Source organism: Zingiber officinale, chromosome 11A (genome assembly GCF_018446385.1).
Source record: "Zingiber officinale cultivar Zhangliang chromosome 11A, Zo_v1.1, whole genome shotgun sequence".
NCBI lineage: Eukaryota > Viridiplantae > Streptophyta > Magnoliopsida > Zingiberales > Zingiberaceae > Zingiber > Zingiber officinale.
The window spans coordinates 96,217,510-96,235,162 of NC_056006.1; the positions used below are offsets into that span (position 1 = coordinate 96,217,510).

At 38.9% G+C, this 17,653-nt stretch overlaps 3 protein-coding genes across 4 annotated transcripts; 1 reads left to right on the forward strand and 2 right to left on the reverse strand.

Annotated features, from left to right (window-relative positions):
* Positions 1-10: 10 nt before the first annotated feature.
* LOC122032116 (probable WRKY transcription factor 31) lies at positions 11-2,177 on the reverse strand. Its single transcript, XM_042591370.1, has 6 exons — positions 1,844-2,177; positions 1,686-1,763; positions 1,424-1,609; positions 1,054-1,350; positions 871-984; positions 11-800 (listed from the first exon to the last, which is right to left on the reverse strand). The coding sequence occupies exons 1-6, from the start codon at positions 2,072-2,074 to the stop codon at positions 186-188; spliced, it is 1,521 nt and encodes a 506-aa protein (XP_042447304.1). The 5' UTR covers positions 2,075-2,177; the 3' UTR covers positions 11-185.
* A 1,256-nt stretch (positions 2,178-3,433) lies between these two features.
* LOC122031038 lies at positions 3,434-12,674 on the forward strand. Its single transcript, XM_042590086.1, has 10 exons — positions 3,434-3,789; positions 5,133-5,176; positions 5,542-5,656; positions 5,741-5,867; positions 6,829-7,517; positions 8,870-9,140; positions 9,205-9,481; positions 10,074-10,235; positions 11,614-12,093; positions 12,175-12,674. Exons 1-10 carry the CDS (start codon positions 3,606-3,608, stop codon positions 12,445-12,447), a joined length of 2,622 nt encoding a protein of 873 aa, XP_042446020.1. The 5' UTR covers positions 3,434-3,605; the 3' UTR covers positions 12,448-12,674.
* Positions 12,675-12,804: 130 nt separating this feature from the next.
* Positions 12,805-16,710, reverse strand: LOC122031040 (probable receptor-like protein kinase At2g42960). Of its 2 annotated transcripts, none has more exons than XM_042590091.1 (8): positions 16,040-16,710; positions 14,971-15,758; positions 14,749-14,853; positions 14,210-14,332; positions 13,889-14,059; positions 13,635-13,764; positions 13,256-13,465; positions 12,805-13,185 (listed from the first exon to the last, which is right to left on the reverse strand). In XM_042590091.1, the coding sequence occupies exons 2-8, from the start codon at positions 15,636-15,638 to the stop codon at positions 13,066-13,068; spliced, it is 1,527 nt and encodes a 508-aa protein (XP_042446025.1). In that variant the 5' UTR covers positions 15,639-15,758; positions 16,040-16,710; the 3' UTR covers positions 12,805-13,065. The 2 variants fall into 2 exon arrangements, with proteins under 2 accessions (XP_042446025.1, XP_042446024.1); XM_042590090.1 differs by having other exon boundaries at positions 14,971-15,645; positions 16,040-16,473.
* Between the last annotated feature and the right edge of the window lie 943 nt (positions 16,711-17,653).

The following is a 17,653-nucleotide window of genomic DNA, read 5'->3' on the forward strand; positions in this document are numbered from 1 at the left end:
TTATGGAACAATTAGGAGATTTTCTTCCTAATCTTAAGGTGGATTATAAAAAAAACAACTAATTAATTAACTCTTTTCTCAAATCCTAATTAATTAATACAAATTAAAAGAAAATGACTAAAATAACGATATGGAAAAAAAGAAAATCTCTAATGCTCCATCCCATCCCATCTGATTTATTCGATTCACTCTCTGCCGTCGCCTTCGCGATTCATGAAGGAGGAGATCGCGGCAGAGAGCACGGCGGTGAAGTTGGGATCGTCGGCGACAGCCGCGGTCGCCGCGCTCACCGTCTCAGCAAGCGACCTTGGCCCCGACGGGTGCGGCTTCATCGGCAAAAGCTCGCTCGTTGCTCCGCCCTCATCGCCGGCGGTGAGGCAACTTGTCGACATCTGCAACCCTGAGAAATGAGACTGCTGGTCGTGGTGGCCGAAGGATGCGAGGCTCGGAGCCACGCCGTTGGAGAATGGGAGCACTCGAAATGGATCGATATTCGTCGACGGCCTCCACTGTGGAAGAGAATTGGGAACGCCGGTTAAATCAAGCGAAATGGTCGGGAACGGAGCAGATGACGAGATCATGGCCACACTCGCCGACGACAACGGCAGGGTTCTTTTGGCGAGTAAGCTGTTGGAACCGAGCAATGGTTGGTCGGCAGTTGACGTGGAGCCAGACAGAAGCATGGACACGGCCGCCGAAGTAGTCCTGGCCATGGCGGCGGCCGCCGGAGGAAGTGGGTGGTTGTGGGTCCCTTCGTAGGTTGTTATCAACACACTCCGGTCCTCGGCGCACCGTTGAACCTATATACATAATCGAAGAACAATTGTGGGTAAAAATAGTTCATCCTGAATAATATAATCAGAAATTTACCTGTTTTCGAACAGGGCAACCGTCGGCCATGGTGCAGCGGTAATAAGCTCGAGGGCAGGAGTTTCCTTTGGCGATCTTTTGGCCGTATTTTCTCCAATGGCAGCCGTCGTTTATCTAATTAATTCCATGGAAAACTTTACAAATCCAATCAAGCTACTCAATCTAATGAATTATACGATGTACCATTCGTGCTTCGGATCGAGCTCGAACTGAGACCCGAGCCTTCTTCATGGTCGCTTCGTGGTCCGGCGACTGCTGCTGCTGCTGAGTCGTCTTTGGCTGTGAAGCGGCCACTTCCATTTCCCCAGCGTCGAGATTAGTGTGAGCGGAGTTGTCCTGATCATCAGTACTGAGCTCTGTGTTGTGAGACTCTTCCTTGGCCGATAAGGCGGGTCGGAGATCGATGAATTGCCTCGCCACAGTCGATCCACCTTCCTCTTCCTCCAGCTGATGACTTCGCCGGGTCACTTCGTCTTCGACCTGAGTAGGTATATAGTTGTTGATTTTAGTCAGAAATTACTGCAGAAGCATGCAATTTTGCACATGATCCCACCTGGTGGAGTTTTCCTCCTCCTCGTTCTTGCAACAGCTTCATGAAATGAGCCCGCAAGGATCCATACTTGTCGGCGACGTCGCTCAGCGATTCCCTCAGCCGCCGGTTCTCCTCCTTCGCCCCTGCGAGCTCTTCACGCATCTCTTCTAACTTCTCGATCATTCCGATAATATTTAAACCAATTAACTTCGCATGTCGATTGTCGTAAGAAATTAATCAGAGAAATAACAATAATAATAAAAAAAACTAGATCGATCCCAACCTCGATCTCAACACTCTTGTTTCCAACCGGGGACATCGGCGCTTGATCCCGCGCCGGAGTAACCACTTGCAAACCGATCTATTTTAGCACATGAAATTAAACGATCGATTATATATAAAGCCATAATTAAATAAAACCACAGTGCTAATGCAACTAACGTTCATGGCGAGATCAACTTCTTTGTTCAGATTGAGATCCGGCACACGAGCACGATCCATCCTGGTGGACGTTGGCGGTCGGCTGCTCTCCTTCATGGCAAAGAAATCCATCTCATGCACCGTCCCACGCATCCCCGCGGCCTTTGAACCCTCGTCACCAGAACCGCCGCCAGTAGCCCGTTCGGTGGTCTGAAGATCATCTTCGTGGATTAAATCTCTACTAATCTCCATGAGAAGCTGCAAGGAGGAGGAGGAGGAGGAGGAGGAGCCGTGCGTTAATTGTGGAAGGAGGGAGGATTTAAGAGGATGACTTGGGAGACGGAGGGGAGTCGTAGGGTGACGGGCACGTGTAAGTTTGACAGTCGTTGCGGATGAGCGAGAAGGGTGGTGAGTCCACCGTTAGATCTCCTCCGTGGGCGTGGACTTCTGTTGTGAGATAAGAAGAGTGGAGGAGGAGGCAAGCGATCGGCTTTGACTGCTTCTGGAGCGGTAAGTCCACCGCCTCCGAACGCCCCGGCGGGTCCCTCGATGGGCGACCCCGTCAACCTTTTCCTTTTCAACTCTCGATTAACCTCTTTTTCCTTTTAAACTACCACAATTTTAGTACAGGCAATCCGTCTGTCCGTCGAGATATTTTGTAGAAGATTTCCATCGAATTTGTATTATACGAGAATCGACGATATTGAAAACAACACCGTATGTCTACGCCAAGTATTTCCTCGGGAAGGAAAACGACGCTCCACCGAATGTTTCTGGTCATGCAATATCAACCGTCGGAACATGGATCAGGTTGATGATTCTTCGGCCGCCTTCCTATCAATTCCTCCTCTGTCGTCTCTCTTTGCTTCCCTTTTCAGGTGACGTGGGGCGACGCCGTAGTTTTCCGATGTTTCTTTCATTCGTTTTTTTTTCCTTCTACCGATGTGTAATCAGTTCCATGTGCACATAGAAGTTGCAGTATGCTTTTCCAAGATGTTTTTTTTTTTTTTTTTTTGTAGTGCTCAATGGAAGTTATTAAAAAAAAAAATCTCAATAGTTCACAAGCCTTGAAAGTCTCAATAGATTATTGCGTGTTAAAATTGAACCATAATAATATGTCAATATATAATCCAAGTCATCAAAATAAAATCACTAAATCATCAATATTATTAAAAAGAGCAATATTAAATGATCATAATTTATATATACATATATGTATAAGAATATTTTAGTAATATCATATTTATATATGCATGTATTATAATTAAAAAATAAAGATTTCTAGTTCCTGACCAACAAAATTTATTATATTGAGATAATATTAAATGGTCAAAATCTGATAATACATACCTGTACAAAGACATTTTAATAATCAATAAATTTTATTGGTCAAAATCTACCAATTAAAAATCTTTATCTTCCAATTATAATATATACATGTATATACATATAATTAATATATAAGTATGATATTACTAAAATATTTTTATACATATATGTATGTATGTATTTTGATTGATCAAATTTTGACCATTTAATATTATCTAAAGACAATTAGTAAAGTAATTAGTAAGTATCTAGTGCATCGGAATCCTCTCTTCTCTATTCCGAGGAGCAACAAGATAACGTGGCGTTAATTATTGTAAAGTAGGTTATAGGAGAGGGTTTTGGCGGCCGGAGCTATTAAGACCCGCAGTCCGGTGCTTTGTGTATTTTCTTTCCGGCTTTGGGGAAACAGGGGCCAAACAAAGGGCGGAGAGGAAGGGAAGGAGAGAGTGAGAGGATGAGCGCGGACGGAGCCGGGGGCAAGGGGAACGGGACGGCGGCGGCTCCGATCCAGTTGGGGTCAAGGAAGCTGGTGCAAAGTCTGAAGGAGATCGTGGACTGCCCCGAGGCCGAGATCTACGCCATGCTGCGTGAGTGCAATATGGACCCCAACGAAGCCGTCCACCGACTCCTCTCCCAAGGCGCGACCTGCTTCTCCTAATTTGTTCTCGGGTTCGCTTTATTTATTCGATTATTCACGGAATCCCGCTATTTCTGTGGTTTCCTTCGAGTTCTACTCGGAAGGGGTTGGGATGGAAGGGTCGCTCGATGGTGGTACTCGGTGCCTGTTGTTCTTTCCGCTTGATCTAAGAAAAAAGATCCAGTTTTGCTTCCTCATGCGCGGTTTTCTTGAAAATGCTTATTTTTTGGTGGTAATTTAACCTTTTGTTTTTGTTTGTTTGTTAGACTAGTAATGGTTAGTCAAGGGCGGAGATATAAAAGAGGAAAGCCTTCACTTGAACGTGTTGAAATTTTTGATCGCTCGTCTGCGCTACTGTTCTATCTAGATACATTTGAAATCTGCACCCATTTGACTTCTTTGGTTCAGTTTCTTATGCCAAGTGTTGCTTAACTCCCTTGCTTGGATCATTTTTATGGATCAGAAAATAGTCCATCACCTCGGGAAATTTTTTAGTCATGCCAAAATTTGGCTCTGGCCATTCATAAGACTTCAACAGGTAAATTGTCAATATTCATAACCAGCCACATTCCTGGTTCACTTTTTTTCATCCTTCTTTTGACTGTGGTTCTTCAGAATGCACATTGCACTTTTCTCATAATGAAGTGCGGTTCTTCCTACTAACCGTGCTATCTCATTATTTGTCAAACTGTGATTTGTTCCCTGCTGCTTATCAAATAGGATTATAGGAAGCCATTTGTTTTTACATATGTGCCAATATTGATTGAATAGTTTGAGATGTGTATCTGGAAGCAATTACGATATTGGCTTAAGATTGCTTGAGATGATTTGTCAACAAAGTGTGTTTTTCTTCAACAGCCTGTGGACAGAATTCTTGGATTTTGTCTTTTGTTTTTTGTTTTAATCTTGAGAAATTTAACTATGCAGGATCATCTTATAATGCTTTTTGGCTCCCTCATTTTACATCCATGTGGTAGTAATCTTTTGTTTATTTAATCAGTCCTAACTGCTACAAAAATTAATAGGTTGTAGATAATAATTAGTATTGCAGTACTGGGTTTTGTTTAAATTTGGCGAATTTTGTCAGAAGGATCATTGAGGCTCTCATATTAAAAGATGAATGGTTCTCTCATTTGTTCTATCTAAGATCTCATGTCTGTTATCTATGTTAGCAGTTGATACAAGTTGTACTTAACAAAATGCAACCATTTTAAGTTATTTATATATTGGTTTTGACCTATTGTTTTGGCTGTTCCTTGGCATTCATTGCCCTCTGATAAAATGTTTTTCCCATACGCACACAACTTCAATCACTTTTATTAAATATCCTTCATTTTGCTGCAGATACTTTTCATGAGGTCAAGAGCAAGCGTGACAAGAAAAAGGAGGTGTGCTTGCATGTCATCTGCTAATTAATTATGAATAGATTCTTCTGTAAAAAACCACTTGCGATCAACAATGACAGTTTCTAACTAAATTTATTGCCATCATTATCTCTATTCCTTGAGTATTACTTTTCCCCATTTCACTATCTAGTGTTACCATTGGCTATTGATGAAACATATGCATTCTGTTTGGCTCATTCTTTGCAAACCATTGACAAATATTTTAGAAGTATGAATTCATGGATTGTTGGTTTACTAATTAAACTCGTGTATACTTTCTTATCTCTAACTCTATATCCTTTATTGAGCTCCAAACTTGAATTTCAGTGATTCATTGCATCTTATTTTTGTTAACCTGTACTCTTTAGATCAGAGAGCCTCCAGAATCCAGGTCCCGATCTGTGAACATCAATTTAGGTCGTGAATCTAGGGGTGGTAGTGACCGTGGAGGTCGTAGTTCTTATTCCCAGTCCACTTTAACAGGTTTGATTTGACATTACTATTTAGTTGTTTGACATTGGTTAGTTTTGTCTATTTATCTTTTTTTTACTTTTTTTGCACTTGTAGATTATGGTGCTGGTAAAGATAAACCCATCAACAAGAAAGAAAATGGTAGTAGTATTGCTCCTGTTTTGTCAGTTGTGGAATTTGCAACAGTACCAAACAACCCTACAAAGAGGCCAACAATTCAAAGGTAAGTTTTTCCTGAACATTCTCTAGCAGCATTGAATTTCTACTTCCCTATTAAACTAGATCAGGATTTATATATTTTTTTTCTTCGTAAGATTATTCTACTATCCATGCTTTGATGTTATTGGATTTAATGAATCCTTTAATTCGTACATATATGTTTATTTGAATTTATGAATTACTCTTGTTGGTTTGGCTGGCTGTTGCTAAAGGTTTTTTGCTCATTTGTTTTTCTTGCATCTTATTTGGTTCAATTTAAAGCATGCAAATTGGACGTTGATATTTTCTCTCTTGGGATGCCTTCATCAAACTGTATTAGTCCCTATGTCAGGGTTGACTAAATGAATATTGTCCCTCCATTGAACTGCATCCATGGCTCTATTGTTGTATATCCAAATCTCTTAAATAACCTTGTAACGGTCACTAAAATTTTCTTTGGTCTTCTTCTACTCCTTTCACCTGTAATTCTTATGTTCTTGTGTAATTAAAAATCTTTTTTTTTTAAGATGTTCATACCATCTTAACTATGTTTTCTCATTTTATAATCTACATAAATCATTGTAGTTAAGTGGCTTGTTAAATGACTAGTTGGAATGAATAAATTCCTTGTTGCATGTATTATACAGCTAGTGCACTTGTTTATTATGATCCATGTGAGGAGTAGCTAACCAGTTTTATCTAAGAGATGCCTAACTATTTAGGTTGCCAATTAATTGATAGCCATGCTTGTCACTTGTGCTGAAATATGCCCCAGTATGATTTTTCAAATAACTTTTTGAAGATAGCTTCAGATCAACTACCACTAGCGTGCAGTCTGTTAGCATTGTGATTTTACTGCAGAAGTATATGTTCTAGATTATCATGATATCATGTCCTGTGATGTTCTTCTTAGCTTGTTGGATCAATAATGTTTAGGTTATTTGGAATCTCTGTGATCTCTTATTTGTGGCTTTGTTTCCTTGCAGCACTTCTGCTTCCATGGGAATCCCACTGCATGCAACCAACTTTGCTGATGTAATTTCAACATCCGTTCAATCTTCAACTGGCCTCCAAAACAATTGGTTGGGGAAGCCGGCACATGTTTCCATGGCTGATATTGTCAAGATGGGCAGACCTCAAGGGAAACATCCAAGCATGCCTGCTATTGCAAGTGGAAAACCTTACATATCTGAAAATGTAGCAACATCAAATGGACCACATCACAATTCAAAACAAATCCCAGCTTCAATTTTGCCATCTGAAGCCAAGGAGAAATTAGACTCTTTTCAGGAATCTACTTATATTTCTGATATTAATCATGACCTTGGAACTGCTGAAAATCAGCATATTTCTACTGATGGATGGTACATATGTGATGAGCAACCCACAGAAAGTGTTCCAAATTTTACAGATATATCTGGTGCCTCAGCAGTTTATGCTAACCCATCAGCCTTAGCAGCACCTAGTATGGTAATTGCTGGTTCTGACTTGCATATAGATCCTTGTTCGGAAGATTTCCAAGACCTGGATGAAAGACCTAACGATAAACCTCAGCCAGTCGAATATATTCCTGTACCAGAGAGGAAGATAGATGTAGACACTTCAATAGATGGTTCACATTCAAAGAGTATAGATGCTTACCAATCTGAAGATGTTGAATTTGATCATCATGAAGGTAATAGTTGATGCTTCACATTGTTCCTTGTCCCCACATATCTTGGTTTTTTAAATTGGGTTATTGAAATTGCCATAAAATTGCTTTAAAATTATGGGTATTTTAGAAACTAGCGTTTTGGCTGTAAAATTATTTCAAAGGAGGTAAATGAATTTCAGAGAATGGAAATAGGCAAGAAGATTCTACTTGTGTCCTTGAGAATTGAAAGTAATTTAAGAAATAATAAACTAACTTATAGAAAGATTTTAGGAACCAGAAGTCAAACAGCAAGTGTTTATGTATTGCCTTATGAGTTACGGAGTAAGACAAAATAAAAGGTTAGTGTAGCTAAATGCGTGAGACTGATGCAATGGACTATGAGGAAAGAAAAACAAGATATTATTGTTTGCTTCAATTATTATGCTTAATTGATGTAACAACAAAATTAAACCCTCAAACCACTTGGGAAAAGATATTATTATTTCGTTTTTGATGATATTTTATTTCCCTTATGATCTCTTTACTTTGAAAGTTGGTCTAAGGAAAAGATAGATTGCACGAGAGTTGAAACAACTTTCTCCTTTTACTCAATGTAAAAATAGTCTGCAAAGGGGATATATAATTCGTCCATGAATCATTTTTTTTATCATTTTCTTGTCTGTCCAAAATCAAGGAGAAGCAAGTTTCCATCCTCCCTTGTCAAACTCTCATAGCAACTCCATTTGGTAAACACCATCAACATGGGCAAACTCGTTGCCTAGCACGAGCTCCTGAATTGGCTGTGAATTTGCAATCACGACCTCGCTGCCTGGCTACACATCGTTGGCTGCGGTTGCCGTGAGTTTCGGCCTAGTCGCAAATAATAGTTACAACAACTATGAGCTTTATGGTTAGGCCACTGCGAGCTCGTGGCCAGGCCATGAGTTCGCAGCTGCCACTGATGAGTTTTTTTTTTTCTTTTCATTTTTTCTTTATTTCGTTCACTTGCTTCTTTTCCTCCCTTGTTTTCCTCTTTTCTTTTCACAGATGATCCTTTTCCACCTTGAATATATTCCCGCCTTTATTCGCTTTTCATGGTAAACATAACCTTACAGAAAAAGTTAATAGTTTCAGACAGTATCAACAAGTTAACAAAATTAGTGAATCTTATAATTAGATAAGTTTAATCAAATAGATTTAGTTGTTTAAGGAGTGGAATGCCAATGATGTCTTCAGCTGATGAACATTGCCTTTTTCATAATTCTGGATATTAGATAATATTATGCTTTGTAATGCAGAAAGACTTTATTAATTTTGCTTCTAGTAGGTAAAGCAAACTTGATGTTGTTTACTCTTTAGAATAATTCTTGATGAGAAACCTTTTTCCATTCCAGCTGAGAATGGTGTGGGAATTTCTTCAACTGCTACAACCTTGATGCAATTAAGCATACATGAGGAGACCAGCACAAAAGCTACTGAGCTTGGCCCTGCAGTAATTATCCCTGACCATCTGAGGGTTACTAATGCAGATTGTGCCCATCTGAGCTTTGGTAGTTTTGGTTCTGGTGCATTTTCTGGATCTTTTCCATCGAAGTTACTAGCAAGAAACTTGGAAGCTGCCCCAGCTTTAGATGATGTTTCTATAATCAATGAGTCAGATACAAGGTACTATTAGCACTTTTTTGTTTTTTTCCCCTTGCAAATTTTCATCTTTAACATCTTTTGGCAGAAATCACGAGTACTTTAACAATGAACCACATAAGTCTTCTCTCACTGAGAATGTGGCTTCTATATCTGGCACTGCTTCAGAGAATCTTGATGTAACTTCAATTTCAGAATCTGAAGTAGTGAGGAATCATCCGCTGGATGCTATAGGACCTCAGAGTGAATTTCCATCTGTTTCCAGTTATGGGTTGCCAACCTCTTCACAGCCAAATGTTACAACTTACACCTATCAACAAGAAAATTCTCACATGCAAAATATTTTACCTTTGTCAAGTTTAATGGTGAGCATGTATCTGATGCCTTACTTTTCAGCTGTCTAACTCACTATTTTGATGATTGATTCTTTTGATTAACTGAAAATGGTGCTTGTTATGATAGATGTTTGCTTGATCTAGATTTTGTTGTTTCTGCTAACAGTAAATCCTACCCTAAAAGATATAATTTAGATAAGTGATTTGCAAAGTAGGCTAGTACAACAACAAACTTTATTATTTTGCTTTCTTGAGTTGAGTTGATTAGAGTTTGATGTTTTATCTACTGGAATTGAGGGTGCAAGGGATAGAGGAAGACCAAAGAAAATTCTATTTAATATAATAAAAGCTGATCCTATATTATTTTTGAATTAGCCTGCAGAGTGTAATGGAAGGATAAGATCCATATATAACTGACACAGAATAATTTGGACTAACAGATGGTTGTGACGATTTGCAATAAAATCTGTTTCGAGTAAATATATGCCCACTGCCTTTAACTTAGGATCACATGATGTTCATGATAAATTCATTATTTAACATTTTTGCATTACAATTCATTGTCTGAATGCAATTCACTTGCAAGTATTATTTGTAGTTTTACAAATTATTTATTTTACAGCAATCAAATATTCTACAAAACAATATATTAGCAGCAGCAAGTAATCCACATCTTCGGGATTTTGATCTTCCCTTGTCTCCCTTACGTATTAATCAGTCAATGCCTACAAGATATGGTACCATGGGGTTGTCTATTGGTGGACCAACCACTTCCATGCCTGAGGTAGTTATACATTATGTTTTTAATTATCTGATTTGCAGTTTAAGTTGGAATACTTTAGTTCTTTTATCTAGCTTTATTATCAGTTGATGTTAAAGTATGCGTATTAGAAGGTGTGTAAGAAATGATTTTTTTTCCCTATAATCATAGGTTTACATGGAGTATCAGCATACATAACATAGCAAATTATTTTCTTATTGGTAAGTTTTACATAGGATTAACGCCTTTTCCATAGGATTAATGCTGATTCCTTATTATTATACATTAGCATCTGTACTAAATGAACTAATGATGAACATGTCAATAAGAAAAATAATTAGCCCTATTATTTGGGGTTGGATATATGTATCTTCATCCTTCCATGGAATTTGACCCTCTTTTTTTTTTTTACAAGACTGCAAGCACTAGTAATATTCAAACAAGTTAAATTTCATTCTGTTTACTACATTAACTAGAGTTTTTGTGGCCTTCCTTTATGTTTTACATCTTAAATTATATATCTATTTTCGTTTTATCTTTCTTAATAACCACACACAACCATCTTACCATTCTATGTGGTCTATGAAATGGATTGGAACATTAAGAAAAGAAGCAAGAAAATAATTACGATAATGAATATGAAATTTTCCTAATTAAGAATTTTGATTATCATGTATCTATTATTCGGCAGGAAGACAATGCTAGTAAAAATAAGATAGTGGTTACTTGAAATGGAGAAACATTTTTGTAGTTTTGTTTGATCATCATATGCTCTTTATGGTTTAAATGGTATAGACATGTTCAAAATGGTTCAAATGGTATAGACAATTATAAAGTGGCAAATAAATTTTATACTAGACAAGTTGAATCTATTAGAGTGGAAAAGATGCAAGGGGTAATAGGGCACGCTAAAGAAAATAAGTTAATGGAATTAGAAGTGATTTGTGAGATTTGAATATTAGGATAGCCTTGTATAGCGTCCAAATGAAGGGATAAGAGCTATGTAGCTGAACTCAACTGGTTCTAACATATTTATATTATAAAGATATTTGAGGATGTTTATTAAGTTATTATCTCATTGTAAATCATGGATGATCAGGCTTTGATTTTCATGGCTAAAGTCAAATGTCTAACAATTTTTCATTTCATCAAAAGTAAGTATTCACTTGGTGTGATGCTGTATTCGCTATTTAGCCATGGAAACCCTTGCTTATTTCTTGTGGGGCACTGACAATTGTGAAAAGATAATATTACAAATACTTGTTCTGCAATGTTTTACCCTCTAATGTGACCCCTTCATCTTCTGGTATAGAGATGTCTGTTTATCAGTGGATCAGCAGCTAATATGTGAAACATTCTATAATCTAATTCTTGATGCCCTAACATATCCTTCTCTGTGCAGGCACCGAAACCTGGGATGTTTCCTGACCCTCAATCAGCTCCACCATCCTTGCCTACCGCCACCACGCTAACAAATTCTGCACTTCCTCAAGCTCTTCCTGTTCACCATTACTCTCAACCACCTCTTCCACTAGGTCACTTTGCGAATATGATAAGCTATCCCATTCTACCTCAGAGCTATGCGTTCTTGCCTCCTCTGCAACAAACACTCTCTCCAAACAGCCTTTTCAATCAGTCTGCTGCTGTACCCAGTGTTGGCATGAAGTACTCTCGACCACAATACAAAGGCAGCTTATCTGTGACCAGCTTACCTCAGGCTTCTGCCTCACCCACTGCTTATGGGGGATTTGGAAGCTCCTCCAGCATTCCCGGAGGCTTCAACCTCAACCATACGACCATGTCTTCTAGTACGACAATCAGATTGGATGAACCTCTTAACCAGCAATACAAAGAAGCAAGTCACTACCTGGCGCTTCAGCAGGTAATAACAGTAAATTTCATATGTAATAGAAATCTCCAAGTTTTCAACAATTATTCTGAATTCATGATTGGTGTTTACCAGAATGAGAACCCTACCATGTGGATTCACGGTGCTGGTTCAAGAACAATGTCACCTCTTCCATCAAGCATCTTCTACAATTATCCAGGTCAGGATCAGCACGGTGGTGGCTTCCGTCAGGCTCAGCAACCTTCACACCTTGGCAACTTGGGGTATTCAAACATGTACCTTTCCCAAGGAGGCGCATCAAGAGAACATCAGCAAAATTCTGGCGAAGTTAACTTGAATGGTTCCCAGGCTATGCCGGCTAGCCAAATCTGGCAACATGGCTACTAAGCTGCTTAAGTGGCCCAAGTTTTTTTTGGGTCTAATAGGTCGCTATAAGTTGATCACATGCCCACGCTAGTCAAAGCACTCAACTACTACTTGGGATGCTAATATTATTGAGCGAGTTTAGGCCCGTGTATTTTAGAATCCGAGTGTGTTCTTAACGTGCAATGATATGGACAATTTAAAGTCATCGTTCTTTCAGATAAAAGCATTTGCTGTGGAGATTTGTGTAACTTTTGTGGGCTTATCTAAACAAGGGGGCTCTCTGGTTCTTTTACGCCAACTATACCTGTTGATAGCTTTGCTTTGGTGCTTTTTAGCGAGAAAGGATCAATGAATTTGTTTTGTAATAAAGTTCAATGCTAGAACAAAACAACATATTGTAATAAAGTTCAATGAAGAATTTCAAAGTGATATAGATACATACATGTACAGGCACTCTAACTCAACTAGCTTTTCATTAACTTTCAAAAGGAAGGGGTTAGCTAATCCTTCAGAACTTGTCCTTCAATTGATCTCGAACAGTTTTCCCATCATCGTTAACAAGAAATTTGGTCTAGTTAGCAACATAAAGTGTTGATGACAGATTAGTGAATGAGCATATACTGCAACCATGCTTTACACCTAAAACCTTTCAGAAGTTTGATAGCTTCGCATTCCAACACTAGTTTCTTGATCACTTGAACTGTAGTTGCGGGATTCTATCTCCATGTTTCCTGCCTGGTGCCTTCTGTTTCTCCGGTCCTTTTCCGAGTTTAAGAGCAACATCAGCAATTAAACATGCAGTTTAAATCATGCATAATTTAGTAAATACCTCACGATATGGAACTTCATCTGCTTCGAGCATTCGAACAACCTGACCCATCTTGGGTCTCTTATCAGAATCAGGGTCGACACATCTTAGCGCAACCAAAAGGGTGCGCTTAAGCACTCGTATAGCTGGTTTCACCTCAAGATTCGGATCCACGACTTCTTCAGCCCTTCTATTCCCAACCATCATTTTAAGCCACTCAACTAAATTCACCTGGCAAGGAGACAATGAGTGTGGATTTCAAGATGAGAAAATTAATCCTCTCTATACCATTATCATATAGTCATTAAAAATTGTCAAAGTACAAGTCAAGAAGTTTGGAAAACATATTTAGAAGAGTTCTATTTAACATTAATTCAATTCTATATACCATTTGTCATACCTCATTTGCTGGCCTGCTGTAATCTACAGGATCCCTACCAGTAACTGTCTCCAGTAACAGCACTCCAAAGCTATAAACATCACTCTTCTCGTTTAGAAGACCAGTGTTAGCATATTCAGGAGCCACATACCTGAAGTTAATGACCCAATGTGGATGTTCATGTCAACAGTCCCCTCTCTTTACAATTTATATATAAATTTACAAAATACTAATGCTACCAAACATAGAGAGGCCTACATCAAGAACGTACGTACCCAAATGTTCCCATAACTCTAGTTGCAACGTAACTTTTATCCGAACCCAGGAGCTTGGCCAATCCAAAATCAGATATCTTTGCATTACATTCATCATCAATCAAGATATTACTTGATTTGATATCTCGATGCACAACTTTTGGTTCAATTGCTTCGTGTAGATATGCAAGCCTGGAAAACATTCAGTAATCCATATTTCTCAAAAACACATTTGGTTGACTCCTAATGATTTAGCTAAATCAAAGCTTCCTAAACATATAATATGAATAATCAAAAGAGAGCATATATTTCTCTATGTATCATGCTTGAAGTCACACTTACGCCTTAGCCGTGCCAAGGATAATCTTCATGCGATTCTCCCAACTGAGTACAGCATGTTGATGCATGGCTCCATGTAGCCACTGCTCTAAATTGCCATTATTAACATACTCATACACAAGCATCCTGCAATATATAGAGTAGCCAAGAAAATGAGATCAATGAACTTAATTAAAGCCTAATTTTCATTCAAGCCTTTACCATGAAGACATAGTATGTCAATTCCATATCCAGTTAGCTGTCTTGATCTACAACCTGATTGAGTTAGTTTACAATGTTTTCTTTTGTACTATGTACTAAGCCCATTTTCCCATATGCTTGATAAAGAATCAAATGTGCCTTCCTAAGGACACTAGTGTCTTCTTATTTTTTTTGTATAATTTAGTGTTCCTACAGCCATTCCTTGTAAGTTTGAACTCTTGTTGCCTTTGACTGTGTTTTAAAGTTATTTGGCGAGTGAAACATATGGTTATTTAACTGCACCGAAGTGGAGATTCAACATGAAAAAACATACAAAAGAACTGGTCATAGAATGTTTTAACCTATGAATTCCTTCAATACAATATCCCAAAAGCCTCACTAGATTCTTGTGTCGAACATGACCAATGGCTTCTACTTCCACTCTGAACTCCTTCTCTGCCTGCCCCCTACATGATCCATCCATTTATTAAGAAAAACATTAACTGCACAAAACAAATGAATAAAAAGATGACACGGTAACACTGTTGTAATGACCTAATCAATACGTGAAGTGTTCGACTTACAGATTGTTTAGAAGTTTCTTGACAGCAACCTCAGATCCATTTATTAAACGGCCCCGATAAACAACTCCATATCCACCCTCCCCAAGAACATTCTCTTTGGAGAAACGATTTGTAGCAAGCTCAAGATCCCTTAGAGTAAACCAGTGACCCCATCCTAGATGTGAGGACTCTGGTAGTCCAACTAAAGGAGATGCAGAAACGAGTGCATATCCGGAATAAGTTTTCCTAGTCAGTCCTGAGCTTCCTTCATCACCAGAATATGAACTCCCAGCCCTGTCATTGTGGTATATTGAGCTTGACTGACTCATGTTATCCGCATCACTCGACTTGCTCATGGTCAATTGTGCAAGTGTCTTTCCCGAATCCATATCACTGAATTTGTCTTGCGGGAGGAAGAAAGGACCTTCCCTGTCCTGAAGAGTTTGAGCAACGGACTGTTTACCAACTCTGTCGACCGTGATTTCCTTTGAGACATTTGGTATTTGTGAGATCGGCAAGGTGTCAAAAGACCTCTTTGTCTTTCTCTTGGATGCCACCCATATGGACAAGATGGAGAGAATGAAGACGATCAAAACACCAATGCAAATGCCAATGATAACCCAAAGTCTCAGACCCAAAACTGGCGTCTTTTGTGTTAATTCTGCGTGCAATGAGCTATCAGATGACATCCTCGATCTGGAATTGGCAGACCACGAGATTAGTGGTTATTCCAAAATCACTTGCAGTTTGATGCCATTGTGAAAGTAATCCACAATGTTAACAATGTTTACAACAAGAAAGAGTTCAGTCTGCAAATAAGCTTAAGAAGTAAGAGCAGCAAAGAGGAGTGAACAATTCTTACTTCTTTGAAAAAAAACAGGAAAACAGGGAGGGGGCCTTAAATTAGTACTGACAATGAAATCAATAAATAATTAACGGCATAAAAAAAATTAGAGATTGAAAATGCAGATATGCAAGATATAATGAACAAAAAAAAAGATCGAACAAAGAATCTTGCCATTCAGTGTCACCCTAAACAACAAGAACCCACCTTTCAAGAGAAAAGAAATAAAAAAGAGGAAGAAGTTACCTCTTTTGGTCGTCCGATCTTTGTAATCTTTCAATCAACAAGTAAGAAATAGGATCCTTCAACGCCGAAATGCAGCTAGAGCGCCATCAACACAGGAGAATCAAACGGCTGAGGCCTCCGACATCGAAGAAAAACCGAACAACCAAAGAATGACCAGCAAAGATCCAATCTTTGAAAGGTTGGACTGAGGAAAAAGACCTCTCGGTCTCAGGCAGAATAGCTGAAGGCTGCTGCAGTTTTGGCTGGGCTAGGAAGAAAGAATCATAATAACTATCTAGGGGCAGGAGGATTCCTGAAATTGGGAAGAGGGATCGATGATCATGGGAGGGTGAACCGACGAGAAAAGGAAAGGAGTAAAAAGCGAGACAGTAAGTAGTACAGGGTGAGCATTCAAAGAAAAGCTGGGGAATAGAGATGAAACATGAAGATGGGAGAGAGAAATAAATAAATGTGGTTTCAGATCATGATGAGGTGAGAGAGAGAGAGAGACAGAGGGGTCAACTTGGAGGGCAAAACTCCAAATCCTGCTTACCATCTCACCCTCCCACTTTCCCTTTCCTATTCCTACTGTGAAAGCTCCCTTCCACTGTCATCTCAGGTGCTGAAGTGACCATCTAGCCCTCACAACGGCTATCTCAACCTGTCACTTATCATCAGGCTGTAAGCAGATCGGCAGTCGTTTACTAGATTATCAACGTGTTCATGGCAATAAATTTTCTACTGTCGCAGATCTTTTTGACGAAGATCATAGGTACGGAGATGGACCAATAAGGCCATATTCCTTGGTGGATTAAGCATTTAATTAGTGGACCAGCTGTTATCCACTCAAACATTAATGCAAAAACTAAGATCAGAGATTAATGATGAAGGGCTATTGTCTTCACCACTAAGGTCCATCCATATTCACCTTCAACAGCCACGAACCTTTCTCTTGAGAAAATCTTTAATTGATTATGACGAAGTCAAACAAATCCCACACAACATCCACAGCGTGGATTCTGACCATGGGCAGAGAGTATGCATAAGATATTTATTATAGCAAGGAAAGTGGTGGTGTTTTGGATTGCTGGGCAATGGGCATGTGATAATATTACTGGCTTGTTGGCGTCTGGCGATCGAATTGGATAAAGGGCATGCAGAGCGCTGCATCACATGCCGCCCACAGTCGAAGCAAATCCCTTTGCTAATTGACAAGGGATCACAGCTCGAGTGGCTTGCTTACAAAGAAAGCCAAAAGCACACCCTTTGCTACTTGGCAAGGGGCTCCTCCACCCGATTTAGATTTTTTTTTTTGTTAACTGGTTGTAGGGAAACACAATGCACGCCCCTAGACAGAATAATGGATGCTATACAGCCGTTCTCATATCGTCCGACGTTCTGGACTTGCTTGCCTTGTCAGTTTAAAGTTGATTGATCATTGCTCTTCCTCAACTGATCGTAGATAAATGTTCAAAAATACACATCTTTTCATGTTTTATTAGAAATTATCTTGTTGCGTGATCATTTTCATATAAAAAGGTCGTTAGAACAAATGTCATTTATTTCTTTCTTGATTTGTTTTGCTTCAATTAGAAATTGTCTTGTTATATCTCGTAAGACACATTAATGATCGTC